The 15,544-nt window shown below is 48.8% G+C and overlaps 1 protein-coding gene across 1 annotated transcript in view; it reads right to left on the bottom strand.

Annotated features, from left to right (window-relative positions):
- Window positions 1-12,690, bottom strand: part of grb2b (growth factor receptor-bound protein 2b) — a 29,938-nt gene extending 17,248 nt beyond the window's left edge. Inside the window, exons 1-2 of the mRNA XM_076032516.1 lie at window positions 12,450-12,690; window positions 8,820-9,081 (exon numbers count right to left, since the gene is read on the bottom strand). Of these exons, the coding sequence (XP_075888631.1) occupies window positions 8,820-8,897 (78 nt within the window). The 5' untranslated portion in view covers window positions 8,898-9,081; window positions 12,450-12,690. The remainder of the gene's footprint in view (window positions 1-8,819; window positions 9,082-12,449) is intronic.
- Between the last annotated feature and the right edge of the window lie 2,854 nt (window positions 12,691-15,544).

Below are 15,544 nucleotides of genomic sequence, written 5' to 3'. Positions count from 1 at the left end.
TTTTTTTTTTCTCCGATTCAAATAATAATAATGATAAATGCATTAATTTAATACAAAACCGTTAGACAGCTTCGGCTCTACTGGAGTCCAAACCCGATAAGAAACGCCAAACACGAAGCCACTGCGTACGGACGCCAACGTGCGAAAGCGTTGCGAGTCAAACAGTTTTGAAGTGAGGAAAAAAAAAACAAACAAAAAAAAAAAGGCAGCTATTGCGAACGAGTTTTCTGAACCTCGAGGTTTCTGGCAATGCCGACGTGCACGGGTGAGGAAACAAGCCCATCCTCTCACCGCAGCTGGACACAACCAATAGCAAAACCTTTTGATTTTAATGCACTTAGAATACAGATCATTTAGTAGGAATTATAACGGAGCAATCAGCAATGTATTCATTTTTTTTTTTTTACATTTACACCAACCTCACCGCAGGCAGCATCGCCTCCACAGACGGTGGCCAGCTAAGGGTCGCAAAGACTTGCCAAAAATATCACAGTGCAGAGTGAAGAGGCATCGTTCAATGAAGTGTCTATCTGCGGTACGTGCAGAGTGCACGACAATAGCCCATTACGCTGTGCCACCAAACGCGAGCGGCCCGGAGGAAATGCTCGACGCCTTCAGACTCGAAGGGATTGAAAACAAAACAAAAAAAAAACAAACACTTTTTTTTTTTTAGTGAGTAGCATTGTGTCGAATACCCAAAGTGTCGGACAGCTTTCTCACTTCTTCGGGGGAAGTCCAAGCGCTGCTCTGCGGCGAAGATAGAACTGGTTGGAAATTGGCCGGGGGGGTGTGGGGGTCAGGAGGCCCATCAAACAGGAAGTGAAAATAGGCACGGCTGCAGCAAGAAGACTAGTGTGGAAACGGAACCGAACGGAAAGCGTTTCCGATCAGCTGAACCTTCCACCATTTCATTCCAGGAAGTTTTCACGCAGGTTCCACAAGTTGCGTTCACCCCCCCCCCAAGAAAAAGACGATTGGGCCGTCTCAGGTCCTCCGACGATGAAGAATAACCTCGCGTCGCGTGGGCGCAGACACAGAGACGCGCGTGGACGGGCAGCGATTCCGTCAGCTGTTCATCTTTATTTATGCAAGTGTGTGTGGGGGGGGGGGGGGGGGGGGCGCCGCTCGGAGAGCGCGAGATGGGTTTCTCTGAGGAGGAGCAGGCGGAGGAACGCGCGGCCCAGCCCAGGAAACGGCTGACGAGGTCAGAAAAGCGTTTTGAGTGGAGAGCGACTACAGAGGGAGACGTGCCGCGTGGAAGTCAGTGGGAACCGGGGGCAAAAAACACACACAAGTCCCACCCAAACATAGGAGGAGGTGGGGGGGGGGGGGGGCATTTTTACCCATAGGCACCGGGTGCACAGCACCACGTGGGGGAAGATAGCAAAACAACACAATCAACATTGGTCAGATTTTTTTTTTTTTTTTTTTTTTTTTAAATTCCAACACTGCTTCACGCGGGCGTGTGGAGGTGCAGCAGGTGATAACTGAGGTGAAAACAATCCCAGAGAACCAAGATTTTTATTGCAAGGAAGCCTTTCAACTGTGACTGTCGATTTCCCCTTTTTTGCCTCCGCGTGACGGCAGCTTACTTTACGAACAGCGTGCGTTATGTAAATTTGTATCAGGAAAAAAAAAAAAAAAAAAAGAAGCCCACACGCGTTTCGAGGTTGACAAATTTCGCGTGCAAAGCCCACGCCTCACTGGTTCCTCTATCTTTCTTTTTAATTTTTTTAATTTTTTTTTTTTTTTTTTACCGAGAACTCCCGATTCAGAAAAAGAAAAGGTGCGCTGTGTCGACGCGAGGAGAAAAAAAAAAAAGGACGAAGCGGTTCAAACATTCTGAACGCGTCTGTGAAGATAAAACGGGGAAGTGGTTTCGACGGCGCTGCGTGTCGTGCGCCGATAAGGAGCTAAATTATCGTGTGTGTTTGTGTGTGTGTGTGTGTGTGTGTGTGTGTGTGTGTGTGTGTGTGTGTGTGTGCGCGCGCGCGCTCGCAGAGACAACGCGACCAATGAGAACTGAGACGATGCGGGGACGCACTCGCACTCCAATCGTCCTCCACGACGTCGACGTGTCGGAGCCCGCTGCAGTTCTTCAGAAGTGGCGTGACGTCGCCGCTCGCTCGGCTTTTCAGAGGTTTCACTTGGAAAATGAAGCGACCGCTGTTTCGCTCCCCGCCTGTCGTCGAGCCTCTCCGTCCTCCGCGCGACTCGTTGGCCTCGTGTGCCGTTTGTTTGGTTCTCGTGAGGTGTCGGAATGACAGCTCTTGGAATTAGAAATTTTAATGATTTATTATTTTCATTTCAATTTTTGAGATTCTTCTTTATCACGTCCTTTATGCGAGTGCTTTTCAACTGGTGGAGTCTCAGAAGCACTTTTCTTCTTTCTAATGTCACGACACACATTTATCCCACAGCCCTCAAACCTATTCCACAAAAATAAAACCAGTAAATAAACCATTCAATTGAAGCATGTGTCCTACAAATAAATGCCCGACACACACACACACACACACACACACACACACACACCTTACTTGACGTCCGTCCACTGGCCTGTCTGACCATGTTCTGCAGGTTAACATCACAACATGACATTACAAGGAAAATACACCAAAACAAGGTTTTATCTGTTGAAAAAAAATTCAGAAATTTAGAAACAACTTAAACTTGAAAAGTTTCAATACCAACGGCAGCTCATCTGGGGATCTAAAAACTGAAAACTTTAATTTGCCCAAGGGAATGTTTAAACTCCCAAGTCTGTGAACTTTCAGCACATACAATCTGGGTGGTTGAAATCTACTTTTTCCCTTCCTTCAAGAACAAACAAATATAAGAAGGTCTAGAAAGAAAAATACAATAGAGCGTCTATTTCTAACTGCAAGTTCAAATTCCACGCATTATCTAGAACAGGGGCCACCAACGTGGTGCCCGGGTCGCCCCCCCCAAAGGACCTCATGAGCCGCCCGCAGACCCGTTCCAAACATTGCACAGCTCGTTGAGCTGCGTCTAAAACTCCATTTGATCCAACCTTGTTCAGTCATTTTTGATCCTTATTGAGAACTCATGAGCTTGCCAAGTGTCTTCACATAGAAGAGCATCCTTAATAATAACATACAACTCAGAGTGTTTGTCATTTCAGGAGAACCGAGCAAACTGGTAGCCCTGAAGTAGCGCTCAGTGCCATAAAAAGGTCGGTGACCCCTGATCTGGATGCAGTCTTAGAGGTATTAATCACAGTAATAGTAACAGCAGAAAAATACGTAACACGTTAAAGTGTTATATCCATATATTTACTGTACAATGGAGAGACTTGTCGTGGGACCGACTCTGGCGGCATCCCAGGCTGTGTTGTGGTCGATGAGAGGACACGCAGGGCCGATGCAATGGCAACGCATCCTGAAAGGATTGAAGGTTTTAAAACGGACTGTGGCCTTCTTCAATCCAGTCTTTCAACTCTTTTGGGATCAGTGACGCCATATTGTTGAAGAATAAATCTCATCGCTCCTCGCATTGAACTTGCGTGAGACGACAAAGTCCTACAAATTAACCGAAGGGGGAAAATAAGAAATGTGTTAAAAAAAAAATTAAAAAAAGAAATTAAAAAAAAAAGCAGCATCAGCTTCGCATTTTAGGATGATTAAACAGTGGGACAGACCAGGATTGTCCACAAAACACCCCTTTAATCCCCTTAGTGATAGTCCATTACATCATTTTTAAAGCGATTTGAAATAAAGAGGGGGGCGACGTTGTAGCGGTCGGACAAAAAAAAAGGGAAAAAAAAAAAGAGCCAGAGACTCGGGATGGGCTATGTGTTGTTTGTGATACATCGTCAAAAACAAAATTCAACTCCTGTTGATGACATAATCGCGTGCGCAACCAGAGCAGCACAATACACATCAACATGTGCGATAGACACATCGTAAACATTGCGATAAATAGTGCGTTCGTCCATGCGCTAGACGTAAAGAAATTGGGCCAATCAGATGGCGCCTTGCTGCGGCCCGCCTCCAAGTAACTGCTTGCGGTTGAGTTCGCAAGACGAAGACGAACCGAAGCGCGACACAACACCGGTGTTACGTCCGTACTGGTCGTCAGTTTAACGGGTTTCCTCGCAGAACAGCTGCAGACGTGCTTCGCCACCTTCAGCGGGTTCCTGAGAAATCCAGCGCAACATATTACTGCCGGTTTTACCGTGGCAGTCCACGTCTACCACATCGAATAACCTCTCGCACGTGAGCAGTGAGCACTGCGTGCCAGTGAACTACAAAAATGCTTTACGGAAATTTTCGTCGACCTGGATTTTATTTCACCCCAATGAGAAACGCAGTGAAACATTTGTCAGCCGTCTACCTCTGTGAGACACCGAGACTCACTTTCTACATTTTGATTTGGGCTGCCTGAGACAACAGGTTCTCCTCGGTTATCATATTTTGCTTACTCTCATTAAAATTGCATGTAACATTGAGTAGCATAAGTGTTTGATATTGAAATGCTCCGCTTAAGTGATGGAGAAATTGTGTTGCTGTGCACCTGAGTTGGTTCAGTGTCAGTACAGCAGCTGCAGGTCTTCATTGGATGTTGTTTTTTTCAGTGTCTGCATAGGCTACTTAGTATCTGCAGTCTATGTTACTAGCAAAATACAAAGCAGAAAGACTTCTTCTTCTTCTTCTTCTTCTTCCGCCTACAGGGAGTAAACTTGCGGCGCCACCCCAGGCCGGGCATAGGTACCACATCGTTTTCAGTCGTGTTTCCAGCTTACGGCTTTGTGTAAACGCACGCACCCCCCCGAGTGCGGTTTCGAAAAAAATCCCAAAAGATGGAGTTTTTTGGAATTTTTTTTAATCGTCACTTTTATCGTCGTCGCAATAAATGCCAGAAATGACCGCGTTAACATTTTTAGTCCACATCGCCCATCCCCACCAGAGATGGAGAACTGTTGTTATTTAATTGCTTGCCTCTGCTGGAGGCGTGGAATGAAAGGAGATCCTACAGACGGCCAAAACACGAGGCTAAATGCAGCCAACGCAGCCACCACCGTCTCCAAGTGATGCTGATAACGCTGAGATGAGATGTGAAGGATTCTACATACAAATGAAGCCTTAACATGAGCTCTCTCTCTCTCTCTCTCTCTCTCCCTCTCTCTCTCATGAGAGGGAGCCTTTGTCCCAGGAGCAGAGCTGTTTAGTATTTGTATCAGCAGACAGATAGCACCGGTGATGGCAGCCAGAGAGCCAGCGCCAACACGGTCCACCTCTGAGAGGCCGCCCTCAGAAGTCGGCTACTGTTCCGTGGCACCATACGTAAAAAGTGAAGTGACCAAGTGAATGAATGAATCCGGCATGAAAGCGACGACAGCGACGCGGGAGGCAAACACAAGCAGATGCCGCAGCTGTCCGGTCGCTTTTTAAGCCCGTGAGTGAATTTGTGCAGATGTTTGAGAGCAGCGAAAGAGAGAGAGAGAGAGAGGGAGGGAGTGCGTTCAGGGCGGCGGCGGAGGAGGAGGAGGGGGGGGGGAGTAAAAAAAAAAAAAAAAACAACAAAAAAAAACAAACCAACAACCTTACGTAACGCAATATCTAACTGATCTAAAAAGCAGAGTGCAAAGAGCAATGCCTGATAGATTGCCGCAGACGCGGACGAGCAGAACGACTTCTCCTCCCCTCCCCTCGACGCCGCCGCAGCAGCAACAGCAGCAGCAGCAGCAGCAGCAGCAGCAGGCCGGACTTCTCAGCCGAGGGCGGGCAGCTCCTTCCGTGGCCGCTCAGAGGAAAATAATGCAAGCGGGAGGAGCGGCGTTTAGGATGAGACCTGATGTATAAGCACTGTGAATAGGAACGAAAGAGGAAAACCAGATAAAAAAGAAAGACAGGGTGGTGGCGGCGGCGGCGGCGGCGGTGGTGGGGGGGTAGCAAAACAGGCCGCTTTCGGCGAAGCAGGCAAACACAAAGATGAAATGGACGCAGCGCCACAGGCCGCATCGGTGGAGGCTTTACTTCCTCCTTTCAGATCCTTCCCTGCTCCAGAAATAACACAAGCCTGTGTGCGCGTGTGTCTCACTCTCCAGTTTGGCCCACAATGCGGCGTGCATTATTTCAACAAGATGGAAAGAGGGTGCGGGGGGTGGGGAAGGGGGGGTAAATAAAACGCACGACGACGCAAAGAAGAAAAAAAAATCTCGCTAGCCGCTGTTGTGCTGCGCTGTGGATGCGTGAAGGCCGAGCACCAGCGAAGGAGAAGAAGGAGAAGAAGAAGAAGAAAGATTAGAAGAATTACAATTAGAGGGAGAAGGAGAATGAGAAGAAGGAGAAGTAGAAGAAGAAAGATTAGAAGAAGAAGAATGAGAAGGAGAAGAAAGAAGAAGAAGAAGGACAATGACCCACAGGAGAGAGGGAGGAGGAGAGAGGGAGGAGGAGAGCGGGAGGAGGAGAGGGAGTGCAGTGGACAGGTCCTTTATCAGAGCTCCCTGGCCGCTCTGGGCACTTCAGACATTTTCAGTGCCGTTTTGAAAAAGAAAATAATAAAGCAAGCAGATTTTCTCTCCGCGGCCTCCTGTGCGGCTCTGCCACTACCGCACCACGGCTGGGAACCGCGTCGTCTCTTGGAACGTGAACGCAGCGAGCAGCACGACCTGACACCGTGTTGTGTTTATCGCCATTAGAACAACACTGCGAGGCCCTGAGACCAACCAGCCAACCCACCTGCAACCTCAGCCCACGCCACTGCAGTGCCTCGCCTTCAAGGTCAGCCGTCAACATACTCCATAGAATGATAATGATGGTGATGGTGATGGTGATGATGATGATGATGATGATGATGGTGATGGTGAATTTAGCACATTTCCAGTCAATCAATATTAAGACATGAGTTGCTGACTGGTTTCGGGATTCCCGGCACGCAAGAGTCTTGAGGAAGTAGCAGAAGCAACTTTTAATGAATAACTTCTCACATTTGCCAAACGATTTCACAACAAATTCTGACTGGACTGCAAGCAGACAGGGAGGCAGACACGCACGCACGCACGCACGCACGCTTTCCTCGTGCAAAGAGTGTCTCTGCATGGCCGGGGAGCTGAGACGCGATGATTGAAAGTGATAAGCAGTTCGGTCGTGTGACTGCTGGAAATGTCAAATGTCACCACCGAGTGATTGATGCGTTTCGAGACGCCTCTTAATATTGGGAAGTTGTAAATGAAAACGTGCGCATCGTCTCGTTTGCGTGCAACCTTCGCGCCGTTGGATCTACTGAAAACCGTGCTGCGCAAGCTGCTATGAAATGTTGAATTTATTTTTGTGTTTGTTTCGTTTGGTCATGCTCTTCTGCTCTTCATTAAGCCACGTTCAGACACTGCCTGAGCGTGAAAACGATTCACACTCGTTTTTCAAAACTTGATGAGCGCGCCGTGGGGGGGGGGGGGGGGGGGGGGGGGGGAGAGACGAGTCCAGAGGGAATTACTCAACATCACCAAATAAAACCAAAGCGCGTGACTGTGAATCAAAAACATTTTCCGTCGACGCGCAGACGCTGCCCACAGAACAAAAACAACAGGTTGGAAAAGAAAAAAGAAGGCTGGCTTCCAAAGAAGAAGGCTCGCTGCTAGCCAAGTGCTTTCAATGGCAGGAGATGGGAGAACTTGCTAAAGTGCAACCAGTCAGTCGCAGCGCGTGGCAGGAAGTTGCTGGGGGAAAACGGAGAAACTCTGAAACTCGCTGCCTGTAAAAAAAAAAAAATACTGTTTGGACCTAGCGTCTTGCTAACGCCGTTTGTGCCCGACTCTCTCTCTCCCTGTCGCTCCCATTCAATAATATTCATGTCATATTTTGACAGGTTTTTTAACATTTTTTGAGAGGATCTGACTTCACTGAAGCTGTGTGTAGTTTCGTTTTCCGCAAACAAAGTTTAAGTGCAAATCCAGTGAGAGTCGTCCTGCAGGACGACTGCAGTCCACCACAAGGTCTCTGAATCCAGGAAAAGCCACCACGCAGTGCGAGACCGTTGTCCTCGCTTGACTGGCTGTTCCACTGGTGCCGTGCTGGAGGAGTCGTTCGCTAAATAAAGTCCTGATCATATTCACTGTATTCTACGCTCCATATTCACCGAACTCAAGCTGCAGGTCAGGACGGCGCTCTGGAGTGAAATCCAGCGCTTTGGTTCCTGATTAAAAGACGAGGCCTCGGGATCGACCACTAGCATTCATGCTTGCATGTGAAGATGTGAAGATGTGCAGAAAACACAGGACAAGGACGACTGAGGCCGTTGTAGGTACAGAATCTGTCCGGGGGTACGGAATGTGTCCGGGGGTCCTATGGCAACTCTTATCGGGACAAACTACATTGCGGTCGGAAAAATAGATAGAAGGAAGATAACTAGATGGATATATATTATATATTATACATATGTAATGGATAGAACGAATTAACAAATGGGTAGATGGCTATTTAGCTAGCTATCGTTGGTTCTTCCGGTTGTTTGCTCGACCGCGATGTAGTTTGTCCTAATAGACTTGCCGTACATGACGTCACACACGGCAAGTCTATTACGATCGCTGTCGAACGAACAAACGGGGAGAAAAACGAACGGTAGTTAGATAGATAACCATCTATTACGTATACATGTGTATAATATGAGTATATCCATCTACCCATCTCCTATTCTATTCATCCGAGCACGATGTAGTTTGTCCTAATAGAGTTGCCGTAGGACCCCCGGACACGTTCTGTAGCCCCGGACAGATTCTGTACCTACACCGTACATAATTACCAATGTTACTTAAAAAAAAAAAGAAACAAACAAAAAAAAAACAAAAAGTCATTTACCTTGAGGACTTCTCCACGCTTGAAACTGAGCTCGTCATCGGCGGTGGCTTTGAAATCATATTTGGCGACGGCCTCCATGGTTTACTGGCTGCGAGCTCAGAGAAGCGCTCGGTCTGGTGGCTGCCTCTCGGGGACCGGGTTAAAAAAAATAAAAACACTTATCCGGGCTAGCGTGGCCAGATGCTCGGCTCCGAGTGTCTCCTCCCGTCTGTGACCCGCTCCTCGAGGGTGAAGGCCTTACATGCAGTTCAGCAGGAGGTGCCTGCGAGCGGGAGAAGAAGGACAAGACGACAGCGGTGGTGAGACACTCGGGACGAGGTGCGAGATGCTTCCTTTGAAACAACAACAACAACAACAACAGCAGCAGCAGAAGCCTGCCACCGTCCAAACGGATTCAACGTCAGTTCATTTATCAATGTGTCGCGAGGTACGGAGCGTCATTTAGAAGGGCTATGCAAATCGCCCAGGGTGGGGGTGGGGGGGGAAATAAAAACAACCAGCGTCGGGATGAAACATTTACCTATTTAATGGTTAACCCGCATTCAAAACCCTCCGCAGTCAGGGAGACCGCTTCGATTTTCAGTGACGGCGCCGCGCTTCCGTTGCGTTTGGAGCGCCGACCCGAACGCTCCGACGCCTGTTGAACATGGTAGAATTCACATTCCGGGGCCAAATCCAGAGACCCGATGAAAGCAGCTCGTCTGCGAGCCAATCATCGTTCAGCAGATGTGCGTCAGGATCTCAGGTTGCCGGTGATTGGCTTTTTATAGGGGGGGGGGGGGCGCCGCTAAACACACTCACAAACTTACGTTTGCGTGAAGAGTGAAAATTAGCATCATGCCAAGTGTGGCGCCGCTTCATTGAGACGGATCAACGATTGTGCCCAGGATGAAGCGCCAGAGCGATGGGAATACAGCAAAACTTGACTTGGAGCAAATCCCAATTTGATTCACCGAGTTCGGGTATTTATGTTCTGGTTCAAATGGGTTATAAAAGAGTTGATATCAAAAAATAGAACGGTTGTAGAAGCCGTATCCAAGGCACCGGCGTCGGCGTCGGATTAAGAATCTTTGGATGACACCCACCAGGCCCGGACTCCAGCATGAGCCGGGCAAGAGGGGGCGCCGGGCAAACAATCGGCACGGCCTCTCGCCCATCAAGTCAATCAAACTGAAACCGCGGATTCTATGTCACCAGAGTCAGACGGGCAGAAACTGCAGAGGGTCGCTGCTAAAAGTAGCGCCAGTCGTCTCCGTAATCGTCTGCGCCTCCTCTGTGATGCCGTCGCAACCCAGCAAATATCCCACCGTCCAAACTGCTAAAGGTTCGTCACGTGGGGGGGGGGGGGGGGGGGGGGGGGGGGGACGACACAAAATCAGCATCTTGACGTCCAATTTCAGCCCGCCTCAAAATCAGCATCTTGACGTCCAATTTCAGCCCGCCTCTGTCCTGGCGTAGTGCTTCCAAACCCACCAATATTCCATCTTCAGAGCTAACGAAAAAAACGGAATGAGGTCAGAGCAGCAATGGGGGGGTGGGGGGGGGGTGCTGGCATGGCGGGACGGGGGTGTGATGTTATTATTCATGAGACCTGCTGCTGCAGGGAATATAAACCTGCTTGAGGTTAAAGAGAAAGAGAAATAAAAATGTAGTGGCCAGTGGACAGTCCGTCCGTCCGTCCGTCCCTCCATCAGGCTGACAAGGCCAGAGGACAATTCCTGAAGATGTGAACCGTTAATGTGACCCTGAACTCACCGGCAGTGTCTGTGGAACTGCAAATGCCCAAGTGAGTCTGAGGAGAATTTAGGTCCCCCCCCCCCCCCCCCCCCCACCATGTCATGAATTGGGAGGTGGGGTTGGAAGCGTGTGCAGATGTATTGTAAACGCGTGGCAGTGAACAAGGACCCACGTTGTGAAAAACGACTACGACAACCAAATGTGTTGCTAATAAACAATTGGGGCGGGGGGGGGGGGGGGGGTATAGCCCATTCAATAATATTCATGGTCAGATTTTGACAGGTTTTTTAACATTTTTTTGAGAGGATCTGACTTCACTGAAGCCGTGGTGTAGTTTTTGTTTTCCGCAAACACAGTTTAAGTGCAAAAACCTTATGTTGTGCGACTTGTAATGTGCAGTGTATCAGCACTCATCAAGCATTTTAAAGCACTTTTTTTTTTTTTTTTTTTAATCAATGAGACGACGACACTTTGGTCAATGTCATCAAATCAACATTTCCTTCACTGCTTACAAAATTGAACCCATCGACCTGACCGTTACAAACACCTCATGGCTCATTGATTCAATATCAGCAGCTCTGCACTAAAAAAACAAAACACGGGGGTGTCATTGGAGAATTTTGATTCTATTGAGGTCGCTTGCGTATCCAAAAATCCAGACCAGGGGGCCACCAGCGGCGTCTACAGCGGGACTCACGAGTAAGATTCACCTCTGGCTCGTGCAAATGGCTGTGCAAGTCAGTGACAGTTGACCTGGTCCAGGATAAAGTAGCAGTCAACTTAGCTGTTAGCTTAGTCTGGCTAAACCTGGAGTTCGTTAAGTGGATCAATCTATGTCATCTCATTAAGCGGCTTGGTCATTTGGTACGGTGTAGCCTTGATGGGTTCATGCTAACAACTTTCAACCGGAATAAGGCTATTAAATCTTGACATCCGGTCAGATGACAAAACGCGAAAAAGCTCAATAAAAGGACAATTGTACGCACGCTTGAAGAATGACAACTCGATTCGTCGATGCTAGTGTGTATAATTTCAGTCTATCTAACAACCGCTCGTCTACGGGGATGGAACTATCGTAGCCTTAGCTTCAACAGCCAACGCCGATTTTTAAAAGAAATATATATACATATACACATGTATACAACGTATAACAAAATAAAAAGAAAGAACGTGTTCGTGTGTCAATAAACCAACCGACGTCGACTGGATCATGAGGGGTGCGAGGAACAAGGCACATCTGGGACACAAGTGACGTCCGTAAAGACAAAGTAATGAAAGGGGAAGCTGGTGTCCGCGGGGAGGGAGGGGGAGATAGACGACAATAATCCTCAAAATTTAACGTCACAGCTGTCTCATGACTGCTACCTATCACAACAATCAGATTAAGACACCGTCTTTAATAGCTATTTCAACATATGACCGAGTTGACGGCGCCCTGGGCGAGTTATCGCGGACAAAGCCCCCTTTTCCAGCAAACAGGCTGCGCTTAATGTTCTAGAACGCTAGACCTAGCATAGCCAGCTAACGGCCGAATAACAGTAACTGCGATGCAGTGCGACTATCAAACTTAACCCACATATTATGCTACGGCGGGCAGGATGACGTCGCCCTACATGAAAACAACAACATAAAGCAAATGAACGCCAAGCGGACACAGATCATCCGAGGCCTACGAGCTAGCTTCATGTTGGCAAACGCGAAAAGGAAGAAAACACCTTTTTTTTCCCCCTCACAGCGCAGGCTGAGCTTGGGTTGCTAGCGGCTAGCGGCACACTTAGCCGAGCTAGCATTGACGAACTTGCCTCGTCTCCGTCGTGATGGTGGAAAAAAAAAAAAAAAAAAAAAACAACAATCGCAACTTTTACCCTCGCGCAAAGAATACGAAATACTCACCACTCAAAATATTCCGTTTTGACGCCACCGGTCTGACAAGCAAAAACGCCCTATCGCGCGCCGATTCCCCCCTTAATTCCTCTTTAGGAGGCAACGAGCGAAGTACGTCTGAGGTTCCCCCGTACGGAGAGCAGAAGCGTAGCTGCTAGCACAGGCTTTACGACGTTTATTTCCGCTTCCTTCCCCCAGCGCCGTGAGGGCCTGCTGCTGTCGCTGCTGCTGTCGCTGCTGCTGCCGCTGCTGCTGCTGCTGCCGTGTCTGAAGCTCCTCCCTGTCAATTCTCCCTCGGCAAGCTGACAAACTCACAAGAACGCCGCAATCCCTCACGTGACTGTCTCTTAGAAGAACCGGGTTAAGTAATCCCATACAGTAATAAATTATACTATTCCCACTACGAGCGGTCTATCTATCTATCTATCTATCTATCTATCTATCTATCTATCGTTAAGTCAGCAGTTCGGCCAACTAACTGGGTAGGGATGTGATGCACAGTGGGACTTCAATCATAAACCTATGGCTGCCAGCTGTTGTTCCCTCTGCTGGTGTTTTTCAGCCTTTACATTCTGCAGCCGAGGCCACTGTCAAGGCAACTGTGTCCGCGTCGCAATGATAATAATTAGGACACCTTGATGGCGGACATCTGCTTTTAATTCTGAGCCGCCGTCCATCTCAACGCGAGACGCTTCTTTCACACACACACACACACACACACACACACACACACACACACACACACACACACACACACTTGAGTTGTTGTTGCTGTTGCTGTTGTTGTTGTTGTTGTTGTTGTTGAACGCTTGACAATGCTGACACCTAGTGGAACGGTTGAACGCAGGGAAGGTTTTCGTTTTTTGTTGCAAATAATCAAAATGAGAAGACAGCAATACTGACTACAAATACAACTTCATACGACAACAAAAAAGACAAGTGAAAGGGGCCTTTGGATACATTCAGATTGTTTTTCAGAATGCATTTAACCGAATTGTCACATACAGTTGAGGCCAGAACTATTAGCCTTATTCATTTGTTGATAAAAAAAATGTAAAAGCAACTTTGCAAGTAATTCCTAACAATCCGATCATTCTTACAGCATTGTGATTCGACCGGTAATGCATTCCTGTTAAGAGCGTCTCAGCGTGGAGACTCAGACCCAAGCCGCCATGGGTCCCTAAGCAAAATGAGAGTTTGGGGCCCCCTCCATTTCAGCCAGTATTGATTGTTGATCATTCACACACCTACAATGAGTTCAATGCAGCTCTGGCAGTGTTGTTTACATCCTATTGACGGCCTGACATGTCTTTACACATGTATGTATTACACGTTGAAATTATGCCGTTGCTCTATCTCCAAAGGTGAAATAATGTGAAACGTAAGTAACACCAATGCAAACTTAATAGGAATAATTTCAATGAATGCATCATGGATCACGTCCAGGGTGCCACACATGGTTTTCAATCTCAAAGGGGAGCACATCCAGCTACAAGAGTGTCCCGGGGTTGAGTTACACAACATTCCCGCGGAATCGCTTGAAAGGGAGATCAGCAGCTTTCTGCGGAGGTGGCTGGGTCTCCCTCGCAGCCTCAACATAGCGCAGCCCTGTATGGGTCAAGCAACACCTTGCAGCTACCGTTCAGTGGGCTCACTGAAGAATCGAAGGTGGCGCGCACAAGAGAAGCCCTACAGTACAGGGATTCCAAAGACTGCAAGGTCTCATCAGCTGGGATCGAAGTGAGGACAGGAAGGAAGTGGAAGGCAGCCAAGGCAGTGGAGGTGGCAGAGTCCCGCCTAAGGCAAAAGGCACTGGTGGGGGTCGTGGCGATCGGAAGAGCAGGCTCGGGATACTTTCCAAAGACCCGAGTCAGCCAGGCCCAGGGCAGAGACAAGACACCAGCTACTCAAGGAAGAGGTCCGAGCAGGCCTGGAAGAAGAGCGAGTGGGCAGACAAGTGGGACTCCGGCAGCAGGGAGCATGGACTAGGTGGGAGGGCACGTTGCAGCGTAAAGTCACCTGGTCTAACATCATGCACGCAGACTTCCACCGCGTCCGGTTCCTGGTGCAGGCAGTGTACGATGCCCTCCCCAGCCCAGCAAACCTCCATGTGTGGGGGAAGAGTGAGACGCCGTCATGCCCCCTTTGCTCCGGAAGAGGCTCCTTAGAACATCTCCTCAGCAGCTGCCCTAAGGCCCTGGCCGACGGTCGCTACCGTTGGCGTCACGATCAGGTGCTCAAGGCAGTGGCTGAGACTGTAGCCTCAGCCGTCAGCAGCTGCAAACAACATGGCGCTCCGAAGAAGGCCATCCCCTTCATCAAAGCAGGAGAGAGACCCCGGGCAGGCCCACCGAAAACAACAGGCCTCCTCCACACAGCTTCTGATTGGCACCTGCTCGTCGACCTGGGAAAACAGCTGAGGTTCCCCCAACACACAGCTGCAACATCGCTCCGGGCCAGACATGATCATCACCTCTGAGGCTTCGAAACACCTGATCATGCTGGAGCTCACAGTTCCCTGGGAAGAAAGGATCGAAGAAGCCAACGAGAGGAAACGATCTAAGTACCAGGAACTAGTGGAGGAGTGCCGGGGCAGGGGCTGGAGGACATTCTATGGGCCCATAGAGGTTGGCTGCAGAGGCTTTGCAGGACGCTCTCTCTGCAAAGCGCTCAGCCGTTTGGGTGTTTCAGGGGCGGCCAAGAAGAGAGCCATCCGGTCCGCAAGTGAAGCTGCAGAGAAAGCCACAAGGTGGCTGTGGCTGAAAAGGGAAGATCCGTGGGTTGCTACTGGGACGCAAGTCGGGACTTGATCACCCCGGCTGGGTCGCCTGGTGGGAGGGTATCTGATGTTGCAAGACCCGAAATACCCGATGAGCCCAGGAATCACATCACTGACGATGCTGTCCCAGTGCATCCATGAGATGTTTCTTTAAAGTGATAAAGCACAAAGTGAGGTATATCATCTGGTCTTACTGAAAGTAACAAAAATACACAGGTAGACAATGTTCTTACTGTAAATGTGTCATCTGGTTTATTATTTTTGGCTTCAAAAAAGTGCAACAGCAAGGTGCAACAATACGTTGTAGTGCAAGAACAACAAAAAC

Source organism: Nelusetta ayraudi, unplaced genomic scaffold (genome assembly GCF_046127955.1).
Source record: "Nelusetta ayraudi isolate G7.1 ecotype Tasmania unplaced genomic scaffold, CSIRO-AGI_Nayr_v1 ptg000034l, whole genome shotgun sequence".
Classification (NCBI taxonomy): Eukaryota; Metazoa; Chordata; class Actinopteri; order Tetraodontiformes; family Monacanthidae; genus Nelusetta; species Nelusetta ayraudi.
The sequence above is the reverse complement of the archived record's forward strand: the minus strand, read 5'-3'. Positions and strand labels throughout refer to the sequence as shown.